The sequence below is a fragment of the Populus euphratica genome, unplaced genomic scaffold, assembly GCF_000495115.2.
Source record: "Populus euphratica unplaced genomic scaffold, PopEup_1.0 scaffold393.1, whole genome shotgun sequence".
Taxonomy (NCBI): Eukaryota; Viridiplantae; Streptophyta; class Magnoliopsida; order Malpighiales; family Salicaceae; genus Populus; species Populus euphratica.
Window position 1 is genome coordinate 63925 of NW_011500280.1, and position 22589 is coordinate 86513.

A 22589-nucleotide genomic window follows, 5' to 3' on the forward strand; every position below is an offset into this window, starting at 1 on the left:
ATCCACTGAAGGTAGCTGCAATTTTGTTACCATTGTCAGTTTTCTAAGCTTTTCAGTCTCTGTATATTTCATCTATGCCTGAAATCCCCTTTCTGTCATGAAATCTAATATCAAACAATGGGCAGAGTAACTTCTACGCACCCCTTTTGACAGCTTTGAAATTGAATACATGGGCAAATGAATGCACTACAAGAATTTACCTACTGCAAGGATTTAGGTATTGCGGACCAGGGATACGAAGGTGGGTGTGTTTGCCTACAGTGAAGGATTGAGGATTACAAATTTGGCTGTGGATCATGTCTACAGTAAAAGGAAACCTTAGGGACGAGGGTTGACATTGTCTACCGTTCTTCTGCACTGAGTTTGTTCCAGGCATCCTGGGACCACAAAAAACAAAGAAAAGATTCACTTTAAAAACCCAGAACGGATAAAAGAATGAAAAGCATAGCAGTATGGCATTAAGGCTCTGTTTCAATCCTAAATGAAATATGTTGTCAAGTGCCGGTTTTAAAGTTGAAGACCTATCAAGACGTCTGCGATTCTTCATCATATCATGCTTTTAGTTTCTTATCCCCACTTTTCAGAGTAAAATGAATGCAGGACTACTAACTAGGTCATGACAGGCTACATATAATTTTGCTTTAAGGAGCAGAGGGAACAGTAGCCTACCTTTAGAAGATCAAAAACCTTCTCGCAGATGTATTTCTGTTGTATGCTTGCTCCTCGTTGCTGTAACTTGTCAGGATGAACAAATAGAGTGGCCTTTCGATAAGCTTTCTTCACAGCAGTACTTGAAACAAGCTCGGTTAAAGGAATTGACTGCCAGCCACTATCAGGGCCAAGTATCTGCAAGCAAGGGAAATCCAGTTAAAAAAAAAAAAAAAGCAGCTTCAAGGTGATAGCACTCAGAATTCAGTTAAAAAAAACAAGCAGCTTCAAGGTGATAGCACTCAGAATTAATCCCATTTGTGCACAACTGGATTTTTATTTTAAATATTATAAAAAATCAATCTATAATTTATGATGTATTAAGAGCTAGAAACAAAAACAAGCACAGGAAAAGAGACCGTAGATAAGTTAGCAGGTAAGATGATTTAGTCAATAAATTTAGAAAATCATAACACATAATGTATCGGGTATAAGCAGAAAGGTTTCTACACACATATTGCAGTGTTGAAAGAAGAGCACGCAAGTTTCTTTCCTTCCCACTAGACCATCTCTTGACATCAGCATCCAAAGTCTCTGCCAGTCTCTGCCATTGATATTCAGTATAAGACAGTGAGAAAAGTAATAAAAACTAAATATAACTGGAAATATTTTCTAATCTTATTTGTGCAGCTGATTACATTTCTCTCCGCCTGCTCTTTTTGAGCAAGAAGATCACGCATATTCTTCTCTGCAAGAGCTTTTGCCTGGAAGAGACCAAAAACAGAAGCATGCTTGTTAGAAGTAGGAAAAATTAATCTCTATATCTGAATCAGGTGCAGGAGCATACCGCACGCTCTGCTGTTCTTTGATGCCTTTCCAACGTGGCTTTACTCCTTTGAGCTGATTCACCATTACCTCCATTAGCACTTTCTGTTGAGTGGGGAAATCACAAAGCAAAACACAAATTGCTTAGGAGCATCATAGAAGCTGATGAGTCTAATATCCTCATGAAATGATAATGCCTTCTACATATGTATGAGGGGTACTTCAAAACGTTACATACCACCATGATTTGAAGAACCTGTATATCTTGAACTGCTAGAAGGACCTGGGTCCTTGTATTGTTTATCCTGCTAGAAATTCCACAACTGTTAATTTTCCATGCAGAATGCTTTTATGGATAACAAAAGGAGCTAGGAAAATATAAGAAAAGACACTTGCTCTGGTATTCATCCCGTTAGCTTTTGAAATGCTTGAAAGTCTCTCAGCTGTAGACTTTTCAGCCTGATTTCTTGCCTCAAAAGCAGCCTTCTCAGACAATGCTTTTTCTAGGGCACGCTGCCTGGCCTCTGCAGTTGCTCTCTCTACTGCAGCACGTTCAGCTTTTAGTTTGGCTTCAGAAGAAGCCTTCTCAGCTGCTGACTTGTTATTAGCTTCTGAAGGAGTCTTCTCTAGCCTTTCTCGGACCTCAGCCTTTGACCTTTGATGAGCTTTTGCAGCTGCTCTCTCAATAGCAGCCCTTTCGCGTGCTTCTGCAAAAGCCCTTTCGCGTGCTTCTCTTATTGCCCTTTCAACCGCTATTCTCTCCTTTTCTCTTTCTACTTCCCCCTCTTTCACTTTTTCGTTTTTCTTAAAGTGTTCCTGTTCCACCTCCACTTCCTTTTTCAAATCATCTTCACATTCTTTCTCTTCCATTGCCAGGTTTTTGCAACAATTCTCCTCTTTCTTGCTGGTGCTTTGGCTTAATTCCTCTTCCATGGATTTCTCTGTGATCTCCCCTTGCCCTTTAAATATACAAGGTTGCTGACTTGCTTTGGTATTGATACCATTATCTACGCATCTATCATCATGAGAAGATTCAAAAGAATTCTCGTGATTTGCTATAACTTCAGACTCCTTGATATCCTCGTTATTTTCTCCAAATTCACAAGCAGCTTCTTCAATACAACACTCTGGATCACAAATTGATTCTATCTCATCACTGGACCATCTTTCATTATCAGAGGACATCGAACTCTTCTCACTTTCTTCATTACTAGCGTGAACTTCAGGTTCACAAATATCATCACCACCATTATCATCCAATTCAATAGTTACATCTTCAATGCCTTTTTCTTGATTAGGCATGCTCTTGTAATCTGTTACATGATGATTTTGCTTGTTTTCAAAGTTAATGTCATTTTCACCAAAATATACCCCATTTTCGCCAATAAGAAGAGCCTCAGTTACATCTGGAGTTTGCTTCTTGATCCTATCAAGTCCAATGAATCCTTGAGCCAAGCAAGGAATTCCACAATCATGTTCCTCCGGACTGTTTGCGTCTTCGACTGCCTTTGACTCCTTTTCAGTCCCTTGTAACAGAGGAGAAAATTCAGTTACCTCCATTAGCCTTCCATTCTCCTTGGCTGTAAGAACTTGTGTCTTTAAATCCCCAACAGCAAAGTTTGTAGTTCGTCCCCAGGCATTGTCACTCTCACCTAGGTTCTCACTTTTTTCCTGCTCATTTGCATCCTTCGCAGTTTCAAGATTGCCCCCCTCGTATCTTAAGGACTGTTCAGTCACTTCCATGGCCTCTTTATCTTCTCCTCCCTGATGACTCTCTGATCTTATCCTCTCACTTTCTATCTCTTCACACATCTTCTCTCCTCTCTTCTCAATTTCATTCATCTGATCACTTCTTTTGAGTATCTCTTCATCCTCCTTGAGTTCTTCCAGCTTCGCACTCCCTTCTATCCCACCATCTTCACCTGATATTTCTCCCCTGTGCAAATCATTTTGTTTCTCCTCATTTTCTTCTAGGTTCCAACCACCTTGTTTCATTCCACATTCTATCCTGTCCCAGTCTTCTTCCAGTCCCTCCACATTTGCTTCTTTCTCATATATATCATCGAGGCTTCCCTCATACTCATCTTCGGTAATAGGAGCTTCATCTGATCTATTCTCCATTTCCTTATTATCTAGTGCCTCCCTTTGTTTCTTCTCAGTTTCCACGGAGTCCTGAGCATCTTTTAGTTCCTTCATTTCTTCATTCTCCTCCAACTCCTGGATTGGAAATTCTGCTTTTTTGTGAGGGTGATGAAGTTTTTCCGGCTTAGTTTCACAGTCTTCCCAATCATCAGACACTATAGATGTTTGTTCAGCTTCTTCATGATTGTTAGAAATTCTCATTTTCTCCACGTTTTCTTCCTGGTTATGAAGCCCTCGAGCTGGCTTAACGAAGTTTGCATATAAATTCCACTGAAATGCTCCTACAACTGAATTTAGTTCTCTCTCGACCTTGTGCTCCTTAAAAGCTTCCTCGCCGCGCTCTGGCATTTTGATTTTTTCTTCTGCAGTCATCTTCTCTCTCCATTTATTTTCATGTTCATATGACACCATTTTCTCTGCATTGCCTGCCTCATATTCTGATGGCATCTCCCTGTGCTCCTCATAGTCCGCAGCTTCAAAAAACTCTTCTGAACTTAGTTCTCTCTCGACCTTGTGCTCAAAAGCTTCCTCGCCGCGCCCTGGCATTTTGATTTTTTCTTCTGCAGTCATCTTCTCTCTCCATTTATTTTCATGTTCATATGACACCATTTTCTCTGCATTGCCTGCCTCATATTCTGATGGCATCTCCCTGTGCTCCTCATAGTCCGCAGCTTCAAAAAATTCTTCTGAACTTAGTTCTCTCTCGACCTTGTGCTCCTTAAAAGCTTCCTCGCTGCGCCCTGGCATTTTGATTTTTTCTTCTGCAGTCATCTTCTCTCTCCATTTATTTTCATGATCATATGACACCATTTTCTCTGCATTGCCTGCCTCCTCATATTCTGATGGCATCTCCCTGTGCTCCTCATAGTCTGCAGCTTCAAAAAACTCTTCTGTTGACTCCCAGTCTTCTGCTTCTTCCAGTCTACTTTCCATTCGAGTTGATTTGGATTCCATGCTGTGTGTTTTTCTAACAACATTATTAGCAAAAGAAGATTTCTTCTCATCTTCAAAACTCTGGGGTAGTTGGCTTGCTTTTGTCACGTTATGCTCTGATAAGCCAGTAAATACTTGCTTTGGAGTATCCTCTTTTTCATGCATTTCCTGATCCCCCAGCTCAATGGATCTTTTTTTTGATCTTTCTGCAGTTTTAACCCCACTTTTCTGAGCTTTCCAGCCGTTATTAAAGCTTGTCTTTGCATGATTTTGAAGCCCTTCTTTCTTTCTCTCCATCAATTCTTTTGCAATTTTAATTTTCATTTGAGCCTCCTCTATTGCCTTTCTAAGTGCAGCTACTGAGGCAGCAGCATCTGAATTTGCATCTATTTCCTCATCAGATAAAGCTGGTGAATAATCACCCAATGCATCTCTAGAAGCATCATTTCTAGAAACACCAAACTTTGAATCCATTGATGTATTTTCACCACCATTATTATAACTGGAGTTAGATGGTAAGCTTGAAGATGGATGTCTACCTAGGCCAATTTCAAATGCATCAAATGGCATATCATTTGACATGGATCTAGGTCGACTTGATTTCTTCTGAAATTCAGCAAGACTTCTAAAACTGTATGTGTCAATGCTGGGTTGTGGACCTGACACAGCTTTCCTGTGAGCTGCATCTTCCTTCACACTCTTGCTGCCATCAACATTGAGACAAGCATCATCTAATGCTGATCGTGCTGGCTTGCCACCTTCAGCCATCTTTGAGGGAGTGACTTCATCAACTAAAAAAGTATAACCAGGAACTGCATGGAGTTGAGCAACATGTGTCATTCCATTTGCCCCATTTTTGTTTCCTGGGTTGCTTTTATTATAAGACACATTAAACTGTTTCACGCCACCAAACCTCTGGAAAGATGGTTCAGGTGATGAACCTTTTTTATCTTTTGAAACATTAGAATGTTTTGACACTGCATTCCGCGACCTTGCTTCAGCTGGAGACCTACACAATTTTGGGCCCAAGATTATATATATATAAAAAAAAATTCATTCAACTGTCAAGATATATATATATATATATATATATATATATATATATATTTTCATTTCCCATCTCTACAAGTTGAATACACCATCAACAAATCCATTCAACTGTCAAGATAACTAAACAATCAACGAAATTCATTAACAATTTGAGGAAGCCTTTTAGTAGGGCACCAGCTATTCCTTTGGTTAGCTTAAGGACTATCAGCTAAGAAAAAAAAGGTGTTTGGATTTGATAAGGGAAAAGTTTTCCCCCTTCCTTGGAAAGAAAAAGAACTCCCCTGTTACAAGCTCTTTCCAATTTTAAACCAAGCAAGCACATTATGTGATCGCTTCTTTCCAAATTTCTATGTTTGCTTTACTAAAACTAAACCAAGCACAGCTTCAAGTCCAAACCACAAAATCCTTAAATTCTACCTCATTTTCATGATTATAGATTCAAATTTTCACTTATAGAACTTCAAAACACACCCTTCCCTTCCCTCAAAGGAAAAAATCCAAATTTTGAAACTAAAGGGAAAGTTTAAAGTCCATACATACCGAGTTCCATTGATAGAACTCTTGACTTTCTTTGGTTTAGCAAGGAATTCTTCAAGAGGCAAGCCAAAATCAGCATCTCCAAAACCACCAAAAATCTTGGCGTAATCAATCCTTTGTGAACCAACAGAAGAAACATCACCATTCTCATTCAGCTCGGGAACATCAAGAATCGGAATCGAAGAACCAGTAGCACCAAACCCACCGAAGATCTCTCCATAATCCTCCACGCGACTCCCAGGCTTCACTGCACCACCACCGCCACCGCCAAAAACTCCGTCGTACACATGCTTTCCACCATGTCCACGCCCGTTACTCAGCATCTTTGAAAACGGAGCAGCAGCAGAAACAGAAGACTTGTTGGTATTCCACTCGAAGGGAGAAAGAGACAGGACAGTTTTTAGTAGGGTTTTGCTTGAGTTTTTGGTTTTGCTACTTGTTTCTTGTTTTGTTTGGTCTTGTCTGTGCGCTTGGTTTGGTCTTTCTCTGCAGAAAAAATTTTGCAGAGTCAGACGAGAGAGAAGAAGCAGAGAAGGACAGGTATTCTTTAAAAAAAAGAGAGGAAAGGACGATATAAATACATACGATAAATTCGGTGAATATAGTTCTGACTCCGCGATATTTTGTTTTTACAAGCTGGTCGCTTCTCGAGCTAATCAAGTTCGTTTTATTTTTTTTACTAATAATCAAAGATAAGCTACGTATATTGGTATTATAAAATCAATAAATAATTTATTTCTCACGACTAAATTTTAGGTATAAATCACCAACTTTGAGTGGGTAAAATAAATACAAGTGATTAGAATAGAGAATAAGGAAGCATGTATTATTTTATTACCTTTTATCAGGCTTACTTCGGGAAGCTTTGCCATTTACATGAATATTTAAGTTTTTTTTAATTTTTAATTTTTAATTTTTTTAATTTTTAATTTTTTAAAGATTTTATCATTAAATTTTATTTAACAATTGTTTAAATCATTTTTAAACTAACTAAGTTCATTGAATCATATTAAAAAAAATTCTCGTATTATTTAATTTTAAATTTAAGTTGTACAATAAATTAAGTTTTTTAATTTCTCTATTTTATTTATCCATTTCATTCTTAAATTTGTTTTGTTGTTCAATAAGTTATTTTTTGACTAATTAAATTATTTAGGTTGTATTATAACAATTTTCCTATGATTTTGTTTTTTTTTTATCAATTTTATTTTCGCAATTTTCATATGATATTTTTTCTTTATCTATAAACTAATTAAGTTAACTTAAATTTAATAATAATATTAAATAATTATTTATAATTAAGATATTTTTTATTGCATTAAAAATATTTTACTTGAGTTGCTGCTTGGTGTGAGTTTATAAACTAAGATGGAAGAAAGGTGATTTCCAAAACAAATTCCTTTCATCATCCAATCATATTTAAATGCATCAAGAAATAGTTTTATGGTTGTTTGTTATCAATAAAAACTGTATAAAAACTATTTTTTAATGAATATATAATTCCCATACAACAATAATTTTATAAATCGTATACAAATTATGAAAAAAATTATGTTTTAAAATAGAGTTCGGTCTTCTAAGATAAAAAAGAAGCAGGAAAATATTTTATGAGTATATTAATAGATAGACGAACTACTTGAAATTGGATAAAGAAATTAAATTGCTGGCTAGACTGCTAATAATATTTATATATTTTTTATTTTACATATTAGAGTCATCATTAAGAAAAAAACTAATTTTATTTCTCCTTATTGAATTAATATAGAAAAAAAAAAGAGGGAAATTTAACCTGATCTGTATGACATCCTTTACTACCGATACACACGCGCGCGCGCGCGCGCGCGCACTTACTTTCATGCTACTCCCGAGAAAACAATTACTTACGTGTTGTCACTCAGTGGAAAGTATTTTTCATGTGATGAGCTGGCCCAATCAATGATACCGACATAGTAACGTCTAGGGGCAGATCAGGAACTCTGCGTGACACAGCAAGGGTATGTTAGGAAGTAAAAGTTTCTGTGTCCGCTTATATTTTACAGCTGTGTCTCGAGTGGTGATGTGGCGCGCTGTTTTCCTCGGATACTGGCAAACACGGGGCAATTACATATAAGAACTCTATTTCTGTGCGGCAATTTTTTCTTCTGATAATTTTCCTTTTCTGTTTTTGGCGAACAAACCATTCATCATCCAGCTGCAGATGTGATGGAATCATGAAACCAACCAGTTTGGTGATGAGGTTGATTTTTATATCGGTTGTGTTTCGAATCATAATATAAGGTGGATTTTAAATTATTTTTTATTTTAAAATATATTAAAATAATACTTTTAAATTTTTGATACTAAACCGTCAAAACAATAAAAAAAATATTAAAACATTAATTTAAAACCTTTTAAGATAAAAATAAATTAAAAAAAAAACACATTCCGACCACTCTCTCACACAATATCACAGCATCACAGACAATCAAGAACAAAACATGGTTAAGAAGTTGTTTTTCGAGTGAGGTTAAGCATAAAAGAAATTAAATTAGAATTTATCCAATCAGCTAGAAAAAAATTTAAAAAATCAACATATATCTTGATTAATTTTATTTAAATTCAGGTCAATTAAAAAAATTTCAAAACCACATTAATTTTATTTAAAAATTAAAATAATATTATTCTATTGAATGAGTAGCCCAAGTCATTCTATAACCTGGCTCTGGCTGGATTTTTGTTAACATGCCTCGGAAGGCTAGAAGCAAACATCAAAATTCTTTTTCTTTCAGTTCAGGCGTCTGTGATGCTTATTTTTTCAATTTATGACCAACCACTAAAGCTAAGCGCTAACCCTTTTGATCGGGGACAAGATGGGCTGCCTAGAGTTTAGCAAATCAAGTTTGTTGGCAAATTTGACTATTAAATAACAAGGTTAATCAATTAAATAAATGCCATTCTTTAAATATTATTCATGCACGTCGATATTGTTATTACTCATGTCCGTCCCGTGTTCCATTTATAACAACAATGGCAGTGTCTGCTAGCAATTATACCACTACATGTCTCAACGTTCGATGAATTCAAAACTCGGGACCTCCCCAGTCCCACCACACGGGACAGCAACTGGGTTGGAGGGAGCTCGAGACCAAAATTACTCGGCACCCCGCCATACCAGAATATAAATCACAGCTACAGATAGTAAAAAAAAAATTACGGTTTAAAATAAATTGATGAGGCACCGAGTTGACCCGTCAAGTTTTTTCAAGTTTTATAAGCATGGCATAAATAGATAGGTGACTTTTCCTGGGCCATATACTCTGTGGTCCAATTAATTTCGAGATCAAAGAACTGGCTAGTTATTCATCAAATCTTTGTGTCTAAAACTCGAGGGACATCAACTTATAATGATCGACAGCTTTCGCATGGCTGGCTCCTAGCGGGTCTCGAAATAAATCCAAGTACCCAGCAATCATTATGTGAAAAGCGTGCAAATAATTCTACTGTTATTTTCACGTACAGCATCGTGCATCTCCAGTGTTTTTCTAAAATTATTTTATTTTAATTTTTTAATATGTGGAAAATAATTTTTTTAAAATATTATTTATAAATATTAAAAAATAATTTAAAAAATAACAGAACTGTTGCTTTCTTGATATGATCAAGACATCGACAAGATCTTTGATCGTTTAACTTAAAGCCTCCAATTATGAATAGCTTTACTCTGTTATCTACATCTCATTTTTCAACAATTAATTATTGGAAGGCAATTAATCATTTGGGGACATGAACTTACAAGTTACAATTATGGCCCACAAAATGATGGCATCTTTATTTTTATTTTATTTTTTGGAAAATCAACATTATAAAAAGGGCACCAGGAAATAAAGACCAGAATTCTTTTGTTTTTTTAATGGGTGTTTCCCATGCTACTGCGATATGCAGGGATTTTTTTTATTTTTTTTGCCTTTTGCCTTTTTATTCCCACCATTGGATGCATGGTGGGCTTTTCTCTTTACAAGCCCAAGTGAGATGCAAGGTGTTATCTTTACAAGCCCAAGTGAGATGCAAGGTAATAATTTATTCCCATCACTGTAAAATGAAAAAAATAAAAAACTACCATCTTTGTTTTTTATATTTATTTATTATAATTTTAAAAATTATAGTTTATATTTTAAATTTTATTTTACTGAAAAATAATAATTTACATTCTAAATTATTTTATAATTTATTTTATTTTATATTTACTAAACTATAATTTAGAAATTATAAAATGATTTAGAATGTAAATTATTATTTTTCAGTAAAATAAAATTTAAAATATAAACTATAATTTTTAAAAATAAAATGAACAAATATAATAGAATGATTAAGATAAATTTTTTCAATAAAAAATGTAACACTGACTTCTATGTCATTAAGTACTTCGTCACATTAAAATAATTTTTGTTTGGAAATATATTAAAATAATATTTTTTATTAAATTTTAAATTTTATTTTTAACATAATACATCAGAAAAATAATTTAAATAAAAAAATATTTATTTATAAAAAAACTGTCAAGAGACCAAGACAAGAAAGCTATTCAACTTGGTCTGACAAGCTCTTCAACTTGGTCTGACAACCACAGCATAGAAAATAGAAAGTCTGTTGAATCACTCGTGAGCAGTACCGATTAGTCAAACCTTTTACATGTTGTGAGCATTGTAGCTTGAACAGAAATCCCTAGTCTCTACAATGGATAGGTTTTGATGCCTGTTCTCTCCGCAGAGAAAGGCCCATCATCTCTTCCAGCTCTGTTTTTTACTCGCTTATCTAACTTTAGACTAGATTCCGAATCAATGAGTTACTTGGTTGATCTATCCATGTAGCCACGTCGGGTTTCACGAGTATATATGGCGACAAAAATACAAAAGGTTGGTTCGATGATTTAGAAGAATGGCATGATTTGCTTTCTTCTTTACGAGTGAAAGCTCGGAATATCAATGATATTATAAAGAAAAAGGAATGCTATAATATTGTGATGTAGTAATATCAATGATATTATAAAGAAAAAGGAGTGCTATAATATTGTGATGTAGTTATTTTTTTAGATTAACATGGGTGTCTGGATCAGTTTGTGCACACCATGACTAATCTTATGGGTTTTGAAGTTAACGATCATGTAAATCTTCAGTAATTATCATATGAACAATTAAGGACTCGAATCTGAGATCACAGAGAAAGCAAACCTTATAATTCTAAGTTCTTATCACTTACCATCTAAATAATTATTGTGATGTAGTTCTTGATCTGCCGACTGATGAATCTTATAAAGTAGATTTAGGTCAAGGAGGACCTACTTTTTGGGTAAATCTGAGGGGCATATTAAGCAATAATAGCACGAAAGAAATCAAGATCAAAAGCATGAACTGTAACAAAAAAAAACAAAGATCAAAGGCATGAAAAGAAGGCTACTTGTACATCTGCTTTTTGGTTTCCCTCCTTTTCCTTCCTATCGATGACTCATCGCTGCTTTAACTCGAGTGACTACCAACTCATTCCTTTCAGCCTCTGGTTTCTGATAGAGAGTTCTTAAAAGCTCACCTTTTGAGTGGGTACGAACACTGGAGGTTTTCTCAGGGAATCTGTGACCTGAAAGCTCTTGGGTGCTTAAGTTTCTTGGCTGTTCTTTAATAATCTGACTTGGAGGACTGACTACTGAGGGCTCAAACATTTGACAATCCCTAACCTCTAGGGTTGGAAATATGGAGCAGTCAACTTTTTCAATTGCACCAGGGCACTGTTTTTTTTTTTTCAAATTATATTATTGCATTTTAAAAGTATTTTAAAAAATATTAACTAAATATTTTTGTGTGTTTTTTAATGGTTTTAATCTTTTAATATCGAGAATAAAAAATTATTTTAAAAAATATTCTTGAAAAGCTAAAGTGAACTAAAATGCTAAAACATGTAGAAACAAATTAAATTAGTTATAATGACTCCTTTTCTTTTAGTTTAGAAATTATTTTTGTTATAAGAATTTTTTTTCATTACAATGACCTTTATATTTGTTAAAAATTAAATAAAATGTAAGCATTCTAAAAAATAAATAAACAGACATATATCATATTAATTTTTATTAAATATTTTCTGAAATACTTGTATTTTAGAAAAACTTTTCAATCAATTTTTTTTCACTGAATGCTGAGAAAAAAAAATTATAGAAATATTTCAATAAAAATCTCAACATTTTAATAAGATCAAACTTAAATATAAAATTACAGGTGCTATATATTTTTGTTTCTATATACCAACTACAACAAACTTAAATATAAAATTACAGGTGCTACATATTTTTGTCTACGAGTTTAAATACTATTTTTCAATAATTACTTATTTTCAATGTATATTCATTCACGCGTTAATAAACCCCGTGCTACCCGAAAAAACCATCATCCATGTATAATTGGGTAAGAAAACAAAACAAAAAACAGGGAGAGAGAAGAAAAAAAAAGATGTGGGCAAAAAAAAATAATCTTCATTGTTTTATTTTTCTTATTTAATCAATTTAAAACCAATGATTAAATTTAAAATATGGTCTGTTATATTTCAAAAACAAATGAGAAAAACCAAATCTAGATATTTTATATAGCTCAAAAGGCACTTGAACTACGTATAAACTCTATCGTCTTTATATATATATATATGTGTAGAGAGAGAGAGGCCACCCTATCGGCCCATGTTATAAAGAGCCCAATAATTCTGGGCTATTGGACTTGTACTGGGCTACAAATGCCAGATTCCCACTTAACTCTTATCAGGCTCGACACTTTGAGCCCATTAAAACCCAGCAAGAACAGTGCCTCGACTCATCGACTGAACTCTCTCTCAAGTTTCTGGCTCCTAACTTGTCCAAAAAGAAAACACCCTTCTAAACACTCCAGCAAGACCAGACATCATCGCATCAAATCGAAGAGAAGAGAGTGAAAACATAAAACAACAACAATGTTTAGGAATCAATACGACACCGACGTTACCACATGGAGTCCAGCCGGTCGATTATTTCAGGTAGAGTACGCGATGGAGGCAGTGAAGCAAGGTTCGGCGGCGATTGGACTCCGATCTAAGTCTCACGTGGTTCTCGCATGCGTTAACAAAGCTAACTCCGAACTCTCCTCTCACCAGAAGAAGATTTTTAAAGTCGATGACCATATCGGTGTCGCCATCGCTGGACTCACCGCCGACGGCCGTGTTCTGTCTCGGTATATGCGAACTGAATGTATTAATTACAGTTTCAATTACGAGTCTCCACTTCCTGTTGGTCGCCTTGTTGTTCAGCTCGCTGATAAGGCTCAGGTTTGTTTACTTAAACTCAGAAGCCCTAACTTTTTTGTAGGTTTTGTTTGATTTGTTAGATCGTGGGGTTTAGGGATTTGGTTGTGTGTTTAATTTGGCTGAGTGATTGTTGATTTTAGACCTGAAGTTGGGAAAAAAAAATGGGGTTTTGTGAATTCTAAATTCTGGTATATTGTAACTAAACAGAAAGATATTTTCCAGTGCATTTAAGGTGGTAGAGATTGCGAAAGGGAAGAAAGGGCAATGGTTATTAATATCTGTGCAAGCTACTTTCTTTAGCACCACTGAAAGCTTAATGTGCCTCTGTGTTGCTAAATAATTGGTTGGCAATTGGCGTTTTCTCTGAAATGAGCTCTCATTGATCGCTGTTTTGTAGCTTTTTAAAGAACGTCAGCTTATCCATGACAAATTGAGTTGTATTCTTTGAGAAGTTCCCAGTCTGGGGCTTAAGAGTGACATATATTGCTAGATTTCAACATGAGTTCAAGTTTAGTCGCTTTTTTTTTTTTTTTCTTTCTTGAGGCTTTTATCTTCGCCTTAATGAATGTTAATAGGGACTCTCTGGTTTGTGATTTTTGGGTATTGTTTGTAATCACATACTCTAATCACAATAGTCTCAAGTATTTTAAAATCATATGCTTTTTGAGTATTAAAGTCCTCCAGTGTTGACCCATTTTGTAATAGTGGATATGATTACAATCTACCAGCAACTGAAGCTGGCATCTCATTATGAGAGTTTTACAAAATCAAAGAGATGCTATTCTTAAGTTAAACCTTAATGATTTTTATTGTTGAAGTATCAACAAATTTAAAGCTCATCCCCAATATGCATTATGTATGAGTAGCCTTAGCAACTTGTTCCTACTGAAGGGTTACATAACTAAGCTTTGATGACTTTGATTTTCCTTTAGCTATGGTAAGCTGATGTTTCATAAGTTAATGTACAACTTAAGGGACACCTTCTCCATCATTCTCCACATGTCAACGCACACAACACAAATTTATTCCTTGGAATTTGGATTGAGTATCAACTTGTGAACACCCCCCCCAAAAAAAAAAAAAATTGGAGATTTTCTTTGCTCACCAAGCGAAATGAGCTTGGAGAAGTCAATACTTGTGAAACCATCCTTGTAGAAGGTCATCTTCAATAAACACATACATATCAGTATCATATTTATAAAAAAAATGATGGAACCATAGCAGGTAGTGTTTTACTTGATTTGACATTGTTTTGGAGTTAAATTTAATTTTAGTTCTATATCTGCCACATGAGATCAACAGTTGAATCTTTACTTATGTAAGGAATGGATGATTGTTTGATCTTTCACTGAATGCATCATGGTCAAATCAAGTGTATTGTAGCTTCACTATGCAATCTAAGTATAATCTGGGTTGCTATGTTCTCTTTCCAGTGTTTGATCATAAAGTAGTGTATCAATATTTCCATGCTATTCTACTAGTGCTCTACTCATCTGTTGTTGTTATACATGTCTGAGTGGCAGGTCTGTACCCAACGTTCTTGGAAACGACCTTATGGTGTTGGTCTGCTGGTAGGTGGCACTGATGAATCTGGAGCTCACCTCTATTACAATTGTCCCAGTGGGAACTACTTTGAATACCAGGCCTTTGCAATAGGATCCCGTTCACAAGCTGCAAAGACATACCTAGAACGCAGATTTGAGAATTTTTCAGACTCTTCAAGGGATGATTTGATCAAGGATGCTCTCATTGCTGTCAGAGAAACCTTACAAGGAGAAACACTCAAGAGTTCTATCTGCACTGTTGCTGTGTTAGGAGTTGATGAGGCATTCCATATACTGGATCAGGAAACCGTCCAAAAGTTGATTGATGCATTTGAGATTGTGGGTGAGACAGAGGCTGCTGCTGCCGAACCAGATGCTGCTGCTGAACCGGATGCTGCCGCTGAGGGGGGCACTACTGGTGGTGAGGGTGCTGCTGCTGCTGCTGCTGATCAGGATGCGGCTCCAATGGAAATATGATGCAAGAAACAAGCTGCTTCTCTGCCCTAGTCTTTAGATGATGTTTCTAGCTTGTGCCTTCCGAATTTATTCAAAAATGAAGGCCCCATGGAAAACATATTTTTGTTGGATTCTCTTTTCTATGGAATTTACTTTGCTTCACTTGTGCAAACATATTTTATGCTAGCCTTTGGCGAGCGTGTCCTTGATTTATGATCTCAAACTCAGTGTCCCTTTTTTTCCCGTGCCTGTTATGAAATTTGTTTCCATATATTAATGTTATCTGGTTTCGTTTCTTTTGTTAAGTTATTTAAAAAAAAAAATCTGAAAAAAATAAATTTTTAAAAAATAAATTATTTTTTGATGTTTGGTAATATTATAAAAAATAAATTGAAAAATATTTTCTAGTATTTAGTTATGTTATGGTAAATAAAGTATTTAGTTATGTTATGGTAAATAAAGTATTTAGTTATGTTATGGTAAATAAATTGAAAATAATTTATTAATATTTTATTTTTTAAATCCAAATTTTTCAGGAAAATATTTTCCTAAAAACCAAGTTAAATTTTTCTTTAATTGAAAAGTGTTTTTCATTGACAAATTTTTCTAATAGCAAATAAACACAAGAAAGTTTGGAAAATAATTTCTTAAAAATCACTTTTTAAAAAATAAACACAATAAAAAAGAAATATATTTTCCTGAAAATCAAGCTAAATTTTTTACTAAAAAGTATTTTTTATTAATTAGAAAGTTTTTTTTATTGATTAATATTTTTAATAATAAATAAATATAAAAAAATTTTAAAAATAATTTTCTGAAAACCGGCGAGAATTCACTTTAAAGTGACTATGTAATTCACTTTCCAAAAAGAAACAACTTTCTTGCAAACAAACGGGCTCAGTGAGAATTCACTTTGAAGTGACTATTTCCCACACAACCCGCTTCATAATATTTTATTTTCAAATTGAATCAATTTGAAAAAAGCTACCCAATCACGTTGAATAGAGCAGGCCATTGATGGATCCTCTTTAAGTTGATGCAAGGGGGCTGGTGGCTCGTCACGAATAATTTTGGGAAGACTGGGATTATTACAGGCCTCTCTCTGGCCCAGTTTATGTGGATAATTTTTGGGCTTTGTCCCTTTTGTAACTTAAAAATCTGTACCTTTCGTTTCCACTCTGATTCTGAAAGGTGACTCCTTGAAACCTGAAAGCATTTTCAGAGCTGCTTTTGGTAACCAGAAAGGGCCCTTTCTGTTCTTTCATCTGCCTCCTCTCTACTTTTTTCCTTTTGCGATTCTCAACTTACTCCACAGCATTAGGTCGGATTAATATTTTGCTTGATCAAAAACAAATATTGATCCTTCAGACTTCAAGGCTTTGCTGTCTTTCTATAATCAAATGCCCCCTCCAATTTCACAACCTCAAAACAGACAGAGAGAGGCTGTGCCGTTATGCATAATTGCCTAGGCAAGCTAAGCTTCATGGATTGCTCAAAAATACCCGTTATACAGCGACATTATGATCTCATTACATATTCTATTGCAACTGGGTTTTTTGGCGTGAAGTGATAAGAAAGTGCAATTACTCAGCTCAAAGCCGAGTCCTTGTCATTGTCCATGCTGTCTTTGTTAAATACATGCAGCAGAAATAAAGAGGATAAGAAAGCTCAGTTAGACCCAGGTTTCTCAGAACGAACTCTATTGAATCTAGAGACAACAACGCTTATGTTGGTGTGCTGTCCGTGGAGAAATGGTTTGTCTTGGGTTCATAAAATTAGCCCAAAGTGCAACAGCAGCCGCCTGTCCCTTTAGAGGGTGAAAAATTACAGTGCTTGACAAGAGAGTGGGAGGAATCAATCCTATAATAGGTGTGACATCAATTGCGGTTATCAGGAAGAGGAAGGCCCTTGATCTGCATCTGCTTATACATCCACTGCCAATTCTCTGGGGTTACCTCACCCCCGAGTGCACGGATGACAGAGCCACCACTACAGGCACCGGCTTTGCAGCATGCCTCCAAAGACAGTCCTTTGATCAGTCCATATAAAAACCCACCTGCAAAGAGATCTCCTGCTCCAGTGGCATCAGTAGCCTTTGCTTCCCCGATAGCTGGAACTCGGACAATCTGACATGTTGAGAAATCTTAATACAATGCCGGTAGTAAAAGACTTGAAAGGAAAAATGCAAATAACATGGTGCGGTGTAGAAAGGGTGGAGATGGAAGCTGAGAGCAGCATCCAGAACATTTTTAGCTAATGCTCCCCTTGATACAGCAGCAAGTCTAATATTTTTAAGGTCCATTGAGGCAGAGCCTAACAATTTAAGATAAGGTCACAGCTGCAAATTTTTTGAGCGATTGGGTAAACTTCTTCCCAGAGCTAACCTTTTGGTGAGCAGAAAAGGCCTCAGGTCAACGAGGCAATACTAACCTCTTTTCCATGCCTTGCAATGCAACCATTAGCACCTAAAGTCACAACAGCCCACTTGCAATGTTTGGCCAAGAATTCCACAGCAGCTTCAGGGCCAGAAGTTTGCTCACCCCTACAGCCATTTTACGAGAATCAGCAACCAAAGAAAGGTTTAGGACAGATTCCAGAATGCAAATGCAAAACTCTACAACTAAGTAACTTCAGCATATCAAGCGAAGAACATAACCAACTGATGGTTACCTCAACAACTCCATTGCTTCATCCTCGTTAGCAAAGCAGAGGTCTATGTCCCCAGACTCCAGTAACTGTTGAAGAGATGATCTAAAGTTTCGAACCATCTGGCCAGAAGCACACAAGTTAATAGGCCCACACCATAAATTACATCGTAATTCACTGAAATTCATATCAACTACGAAACAACACTTGTTGCAAGGAAATAAAAGCTGTTTTAATACACATTGTTAATGACAACTTCATTGATTATTTTGGATAATATAATTATTTTTAAACCAAAATGAACCATTCCATTGATTGGAGCTAAACGATTGTGCGTAAATTGGTAGAGATTATACCTCAAAACTGGCTAAATCCAATGAGACAAGAAGACCCTCTTGCTTTGCAATCCGAATAGCTGCTTGAATAACATCCAAATTGAATTTTGCATATCTCAGCACCAACCACTGTAATAAAGATATATTAGCAACTTAGTCTCCAGTCAAGTAAGTTTCAATATCTTTCAAGAGCAACCAATTGAAACACCAGATCAAGTGTGCAGGTACGAGTTTATCTTAAATATGAGAGCAGTTTTATGCAAAAAAATTTCTTCAAACTTTTTTAAATATTACATATTTGGAGTTCAGTTTTAGTCCAACTCCTATATAGAATTGTGGAAAACTGAACCGTCATGAAAACCTAAAAATGACAAGTAAAAAATAAAAACAAGAAAACCAAAGTGATGGGTGGAATTGATCAACGAACTAAAAGTGAGATGCCTAACCTTGGAGCCTTTAAAATCCTCCTTGGTCAATTCATCAGCCTGAAAAGGAAACAAAATATACAAATGGTTAGAAAAGGCCTCATCTAGATAGAAAGGCCAAGTCAACCCTACAAATTGAAAAGCACCCAAAACTTGAACCAAAAAAGAATTGCAAGAGTAAAAGAACAATGCACCTGAATTTTGACGGCACTCGAGAGACAGGGTCGCATTGTGCGATTGGCTAATTCATCAACCATGCAAATGCACTGCCAGAAAATAGTTACAAACAAGATTTAAATTTTAGCTTTTAGGAATTGAATCGCACTGGTAAAACATAAAATAAACTAGAAAATACCAATAATTATTTTGGTTTTACAAAAAAAAAAAATCAAGATCACCTGAGCTGTGTGTCCCTGCTTCATCCTCAATCTCGAAAGATTCACTCTACTAAAGCTCATATTACTCACAAATAACTTGCCTTGCTCATCATCCCCACATGCCCCAATAATCCCACAAGAGACTCCAAAGCCTGCACTCAGTCCTCTAATAGTATTTGCTACGCTGCCGCCAGCCATGGTCTTCATAGAAGATAATTCATCAGGCGAAGCAAGCTTATGTGCTTTCACCTCTTCTAGTATATGGTCAAGCTCTTCAATTGCAACCTACACAATCCAGAACACAAATACTAAATCCCCATTAATCAACCAACCAACAACATCACCATCCTTTTTTTACCAATATTACTAGCACAAGGAAAAGACTAATGCGAGTTGGTTAATGTACTGACAAGGAGTCTTACTTCAAGTAAGGAGAAACTGCTAGCAAAAATACTCATTGAGAAAATTGATCTAAACCCCCTGAATGTGTCTAGTAGTAACATAGATTAAATTGAAAAAACAAAGACAGAATCAGACACACAAAATACATCAAAAGCCAAAAGGCCATGGACACAAATCAAGAAAAGATGCAATCTTTTTTATAAAAAGTACAGAATTGTACATGAAACAAGCTAGACAAGACAAAATTAAGGCCAATAAAACAATGAGAATCCAAAATCAAGTTAAAACGTTAGGAGATTGAAGAAAGAGAGAGTACAGGCATTGAGCCACCACGGTCACCAGGGATGTGGTCAAGCAAAGACCAATCAACTGGTGCCACGTGGTCGACAAGAGCTGCTGGCTGGAGACCAAGTATGAGAGGATGAGAAGAGACAGCAGTAGCAGCAATCTCGTCATTCCTAGGCAAGGCTCCGGCTCCCATCTTGGCGAGGTTTTTCTGATTAGCAGTAATCACCCCAGGAGCCTGCCTTTGCCCTCTCACCTCGGCATCTTCACTCTCTATTTATACACTCCTAGAATTACATTCGCTTCAGTACTCCAATTGCACTTGGAAACCCTCTTTTTTAAGGATATAGCATTTGGTCCCTGTAATATAGAGTTTTCTTAGTGTAGACCCTCTACGTTTTGTTATTATCCTTTCCTCCATCAAATTTTCATACACATTACTATTAATTTCAACACGTGGCATTTTGTATTTAGTATTATAATGCAAGATGCTTTTTAAAATAGGTTTTTGCTATAAATGCTTCAAGATATATTTTTTACTGATTTTTTTATTTTTAATATCAACATATTAAAACTATCATAAAACATTCAAAAAATATTAATTTAATTTTTTTTAAATTAAAAAAATATTTAAAAAGCACCCAAAAACAAAGACATAAACACCCTCTTTAACACACTTCATATGCTAGACAAATGCCCATTTTTTTTACATGCCAAGAATTGGTAGTAAATTGTACAAAAGGACCATATTAAAACACATTCTTTAAATAAAGTGCATTGAGAAAATATTAAGAGCACGAGGATCGAATAATATGATTATAAATTAGTATCGTGGGCTCAATTAGTAACCTCATGAAAATATTGGTATTAGTGAAAATATTAGTATTAGTGGAGTATCAATTAGGGCAGTGTCTTTGGAAGAGTGCGGTGGGTGGGTGGGTGGGTGGGACCGGGGTAGGTTTTGGACCGAGGGATGCCGATTGCCGAGTAGCAATATTCCGGGATAGCTTTAAATTGTGGCCCTTGTCCTCCAACAAGCATAATATATTAGTATTCTTGAAAATGAGTAAAGGGCTCGCTACCTGAGGCTTGTGGAATTATCTGGATTTAAAATTGGTTTGACCATGTATAGAGAGATATAAAATTATGATTTTTCAAGTCTTAAAAATTATAATTCTAGGTTTTTTTTAATAATTAGCATGTATAATCTGAATAGTCTATGCTTTAAAAATAAGTAACAGAATTGTTTAAATATGGCTAAAATACCATAAGTTAATTTAAACCAAATCAAATTAAAATCTCGTGAAAAACTTGAATATAACTAGAAAGATGAAGAAATTTTTTAACTTGTAACTTTTTATCCCAATTTAGACATGACGAATTATAGAGCCATGTATGTATAAGGTGGTGGTAGAATTTTAATAATTTAATAAAAAATTATATTTATTTTTATTAAAAAATTCATTTGATGGGCCTAATTTTTTTAAGAAAAAAAAGACTTAAACTTATTCATGCACATGCCACGTTAAAAATTGTACCATGTGAAAAATAACACTTATTTCATGCCGAGATTTAAGCATGTGTTTTGGGTAAAAATGAGCTGAAAAAGAGAAATGCTGTCAGTGACGGTGATGGGTTTTAAAAATGTTTTTGGAAAAGTTTAGTTTAATTTAAATTTATTTATTTATTTAAAATTAATATTTTTTACATATTTTCAAATCATTTTGGTATATTAAAAATGTTAAAAAATATTTTTTTAAAATAAAAAATATATCGTTTTATAATTTTTTTTAAATAAAAAACACTTTAAAAAATAACCACTATCGTATTTTCAAACACTCTCCGCTTGTTTGGTGTTGCAATAGCTTGTGTAGTTGTTATTTGAAAATATTATTTTATAAAAAGTATTTTTAGTTGAAATTGGTCTGATTATAAAAAGTATTTTTAGTTGAAGTTGGTCTGATAAAATATATGTTTGGTTGAAACTGTAGTTAAAATTGAAGTTGAACAAAAAGTGATTTAATGTGCTTGATTAAAAATATTTTTCAAATTGAGATTATAAAATAACTAAAAAAGACATATATTAATATTAATAATTTTAATTGAAATATTGTAGATTTAATTATTGTTATTACATCATGAAATAAAAAATACCTTATATAGAATATTTTTTATTGTTTCATTAAACTATCCGTAATTCTATCATGTACGAAATCCATCCGAAGATGACTATATTTTTCATGGCTTCTTAGGCGAAATCCATCCGAAGATGACTATATTTTCCATGGCTTCTTAGGTGTGTAATAACATCAAGTAAAATATCATCATGAATAAAATTAAGATTGCGATCAAATTCTGTAAATATTACACCATCATGCAATCTTCTTCTAATGTAATTATATAGTATCATTGAATAATATTAAACACTAATTTATTGAATAAAATATAATATTTGATTTTTTTTTCTGGGTTGAACCAAGTCCAATACATTTAAATACAATGAAAATACTTTCCACTGACAGGGAAATACAACAAAAAAATAAAAAAGAAAAAGAGCAAGCTTCAAAAAATAAAAAAGAAAAGAAAAGAAAAGGAGCAAGCTCCGATGTAGCGATATATGGCTAGCGGTCAAAACAGTGGAGGGCATAGTAAACTAAAGGAGCTACTTAGCGGATGAATAACAAGTTCTAA

General features: G+C 34.8%; 3 protein-coding genes and 1 long non-coding RNA gene across 7 annotated transcripts; 2 read left to right on the forward strand and 2 right to left on the reverse strand.

The window, feature by feature from the left end:
• Nucleotides 1-45: 45 nt before the first annotated feature.
• On the reverse strand, nucleotides 46-6699 carry AUL1 (auxin-like 1 protein). Of its 4 annotated transcripts, XM_011009154.1 has the most exons (10): nucleotides 6139-6698; nucleotides 4324-5557; nucleotides 4038-4125; nucleotides 1870-3908; nucleotides 1712-1778; nucleotides 1496-1578; nucleotides 1347-1412; nucleotides 1163-1252; nucleotides 670-846; nucleotides 46-377 (listed from the first exon to the last, which is right to left on the reverse strand). In XM_011009154.1, the coding sequence occupies exons 1-10, from the start codon at nucleotides 6456-6458 to the stop codon at nucleotides 342-344; spliced, it is 4200 nt and encodes a 1399-aa protein (XP_011007456.1). In that variant the 5' UTR covers nucleotides 6459-6698; the 3' UTR covers nucleotides 46-341. The 4 variants fall into 4 exon arrangements, with proteins under 4 accessions (XP_011007456.1, XP_011007458.1, XP_011007455.1 ...); XM_011009156.1 differs by lacking the exon at nucleotides 4038-4125 and having other exon boundaries at nucleotides 4437-5557; XM_011009153.1 differs by having other exon boundaries at nucleotides 1870-4125.
• Nucleotides 820-1128, forward strand: LOC105113124 (uncharacterized). Its single transcript, XR_839887.1, has 2 exons — nucleotides 820-895; nucleotides 941-1128. It is a non-coding gene; the product is annotated as an uncharacterized LOC105113124 (long non-coding RNA).
• Nucleotides 6700-12955: 6256 nt separating the features above from the next.
• On the forward strand, nucleotides 12956-15699 carry LOC105113125 (proteasome subunit alpha type-1-B). The gene is made up of 2 exons (XM_011009157.1): nucleotides 12956-13449; nucleotides 14952-15699. Exons 1-2 carry the CDS (start codon nucleotides 13099-13101, stop codon nucleotides 15447-15449), a joined length of 849 nt encoding a protein of 282 aa, XP_011007459.1. The 5' UTR covers nucleotides 12956-13098; the 3' UTR covers nucleotides 15450-15699.
• A 1312-nt stretch (nucleotides 15700-17011) lies between these two features.
• On the reverse strand, nucleotides 17012-20197 carry LOC105113126 (adenosine kinase 2-like). The gene is made up of 8 exons (XM_011009158.1): nucleotides 19930-20197; nucleotides 19233-19496; nucleotides 19029-19100; nucleotides 18856-18894; nucleotides 18431-18538; nucleotides 18099-18196; nucleotides 17859-17970; nucleotides 17012-17554 (listed from the first exon to the last, which is right to left on the reverse strand). The coding sequence occupies exons 1-8, from the start codon at nucleotides 20092-20094 to the stop codon at nucleotides 17306-17308; spliced, it is 1107 nt and encodes a 368-aa protein (XP_011007460.1). The 5' UTR covers nucleotides 20095-20197; the 3' UTR covers nucleotides 17012-17305.
• Between the last annotated feature and the right edge of the window lie 2392 nt (nucleotides 20198-22589).

Coding starts and splice junctions, on each gene's coding strand:
- AUL1 (XM_011009153.1), bottom strand. CDS start 6,458: ATGCTGAGTAACGGGCGTGGACATGGTGGAAAGCATGTGTACGACGGA. Junction 5,558..6,138: donor AGTTCTATCAATGGAACTCG/GTATGTATGGAC, acceptor AAAATTGTGTAG/GTCTCCAGCTGAAGCAAGGT. Junction 378..669: donor AGGTTTTTGATCTTCTAAAG/GTAGGCTACTGT, acceptor TTGTGGTCCCAG/GATGCCTGGAACAAACTCAG.
- LOC105113125 (XM_011009157.1), top strand. CDS start 13,099: ATGTTTAGGAATCAATACGACACCGACGTTACCACATGGAGTCCAGCC. Junction 13,450..14,951: donor AGCTCGCTGATAAGGCTCAG/GTTTGTTTACTT, acceptor TCTGAGTGGCAG/GTCTGTACCCAACGTTCTTG.
- LOC105113126 (XM_011009158.1), bottom strand. CDS start 20,094: ATGGGAGCCGGAGCCTTGCCTAGGAATGACGAGATTGCTGCTACTGCT. Junction 18,895..19,028: donor CGAGTGCCGTCAAAATTCAG/GTGCATTGTTCT, acceptor TTTCCTTTTCAG/GCTGATGAATTGACCAAGGA. Junction 17,971..18,098: donor GAAGCAATGGAGTTGTTGAG/GTAACCATCAGT, acceptor AAATGGCTGTAG/GGGTGAGCAAACTTCTGGCC.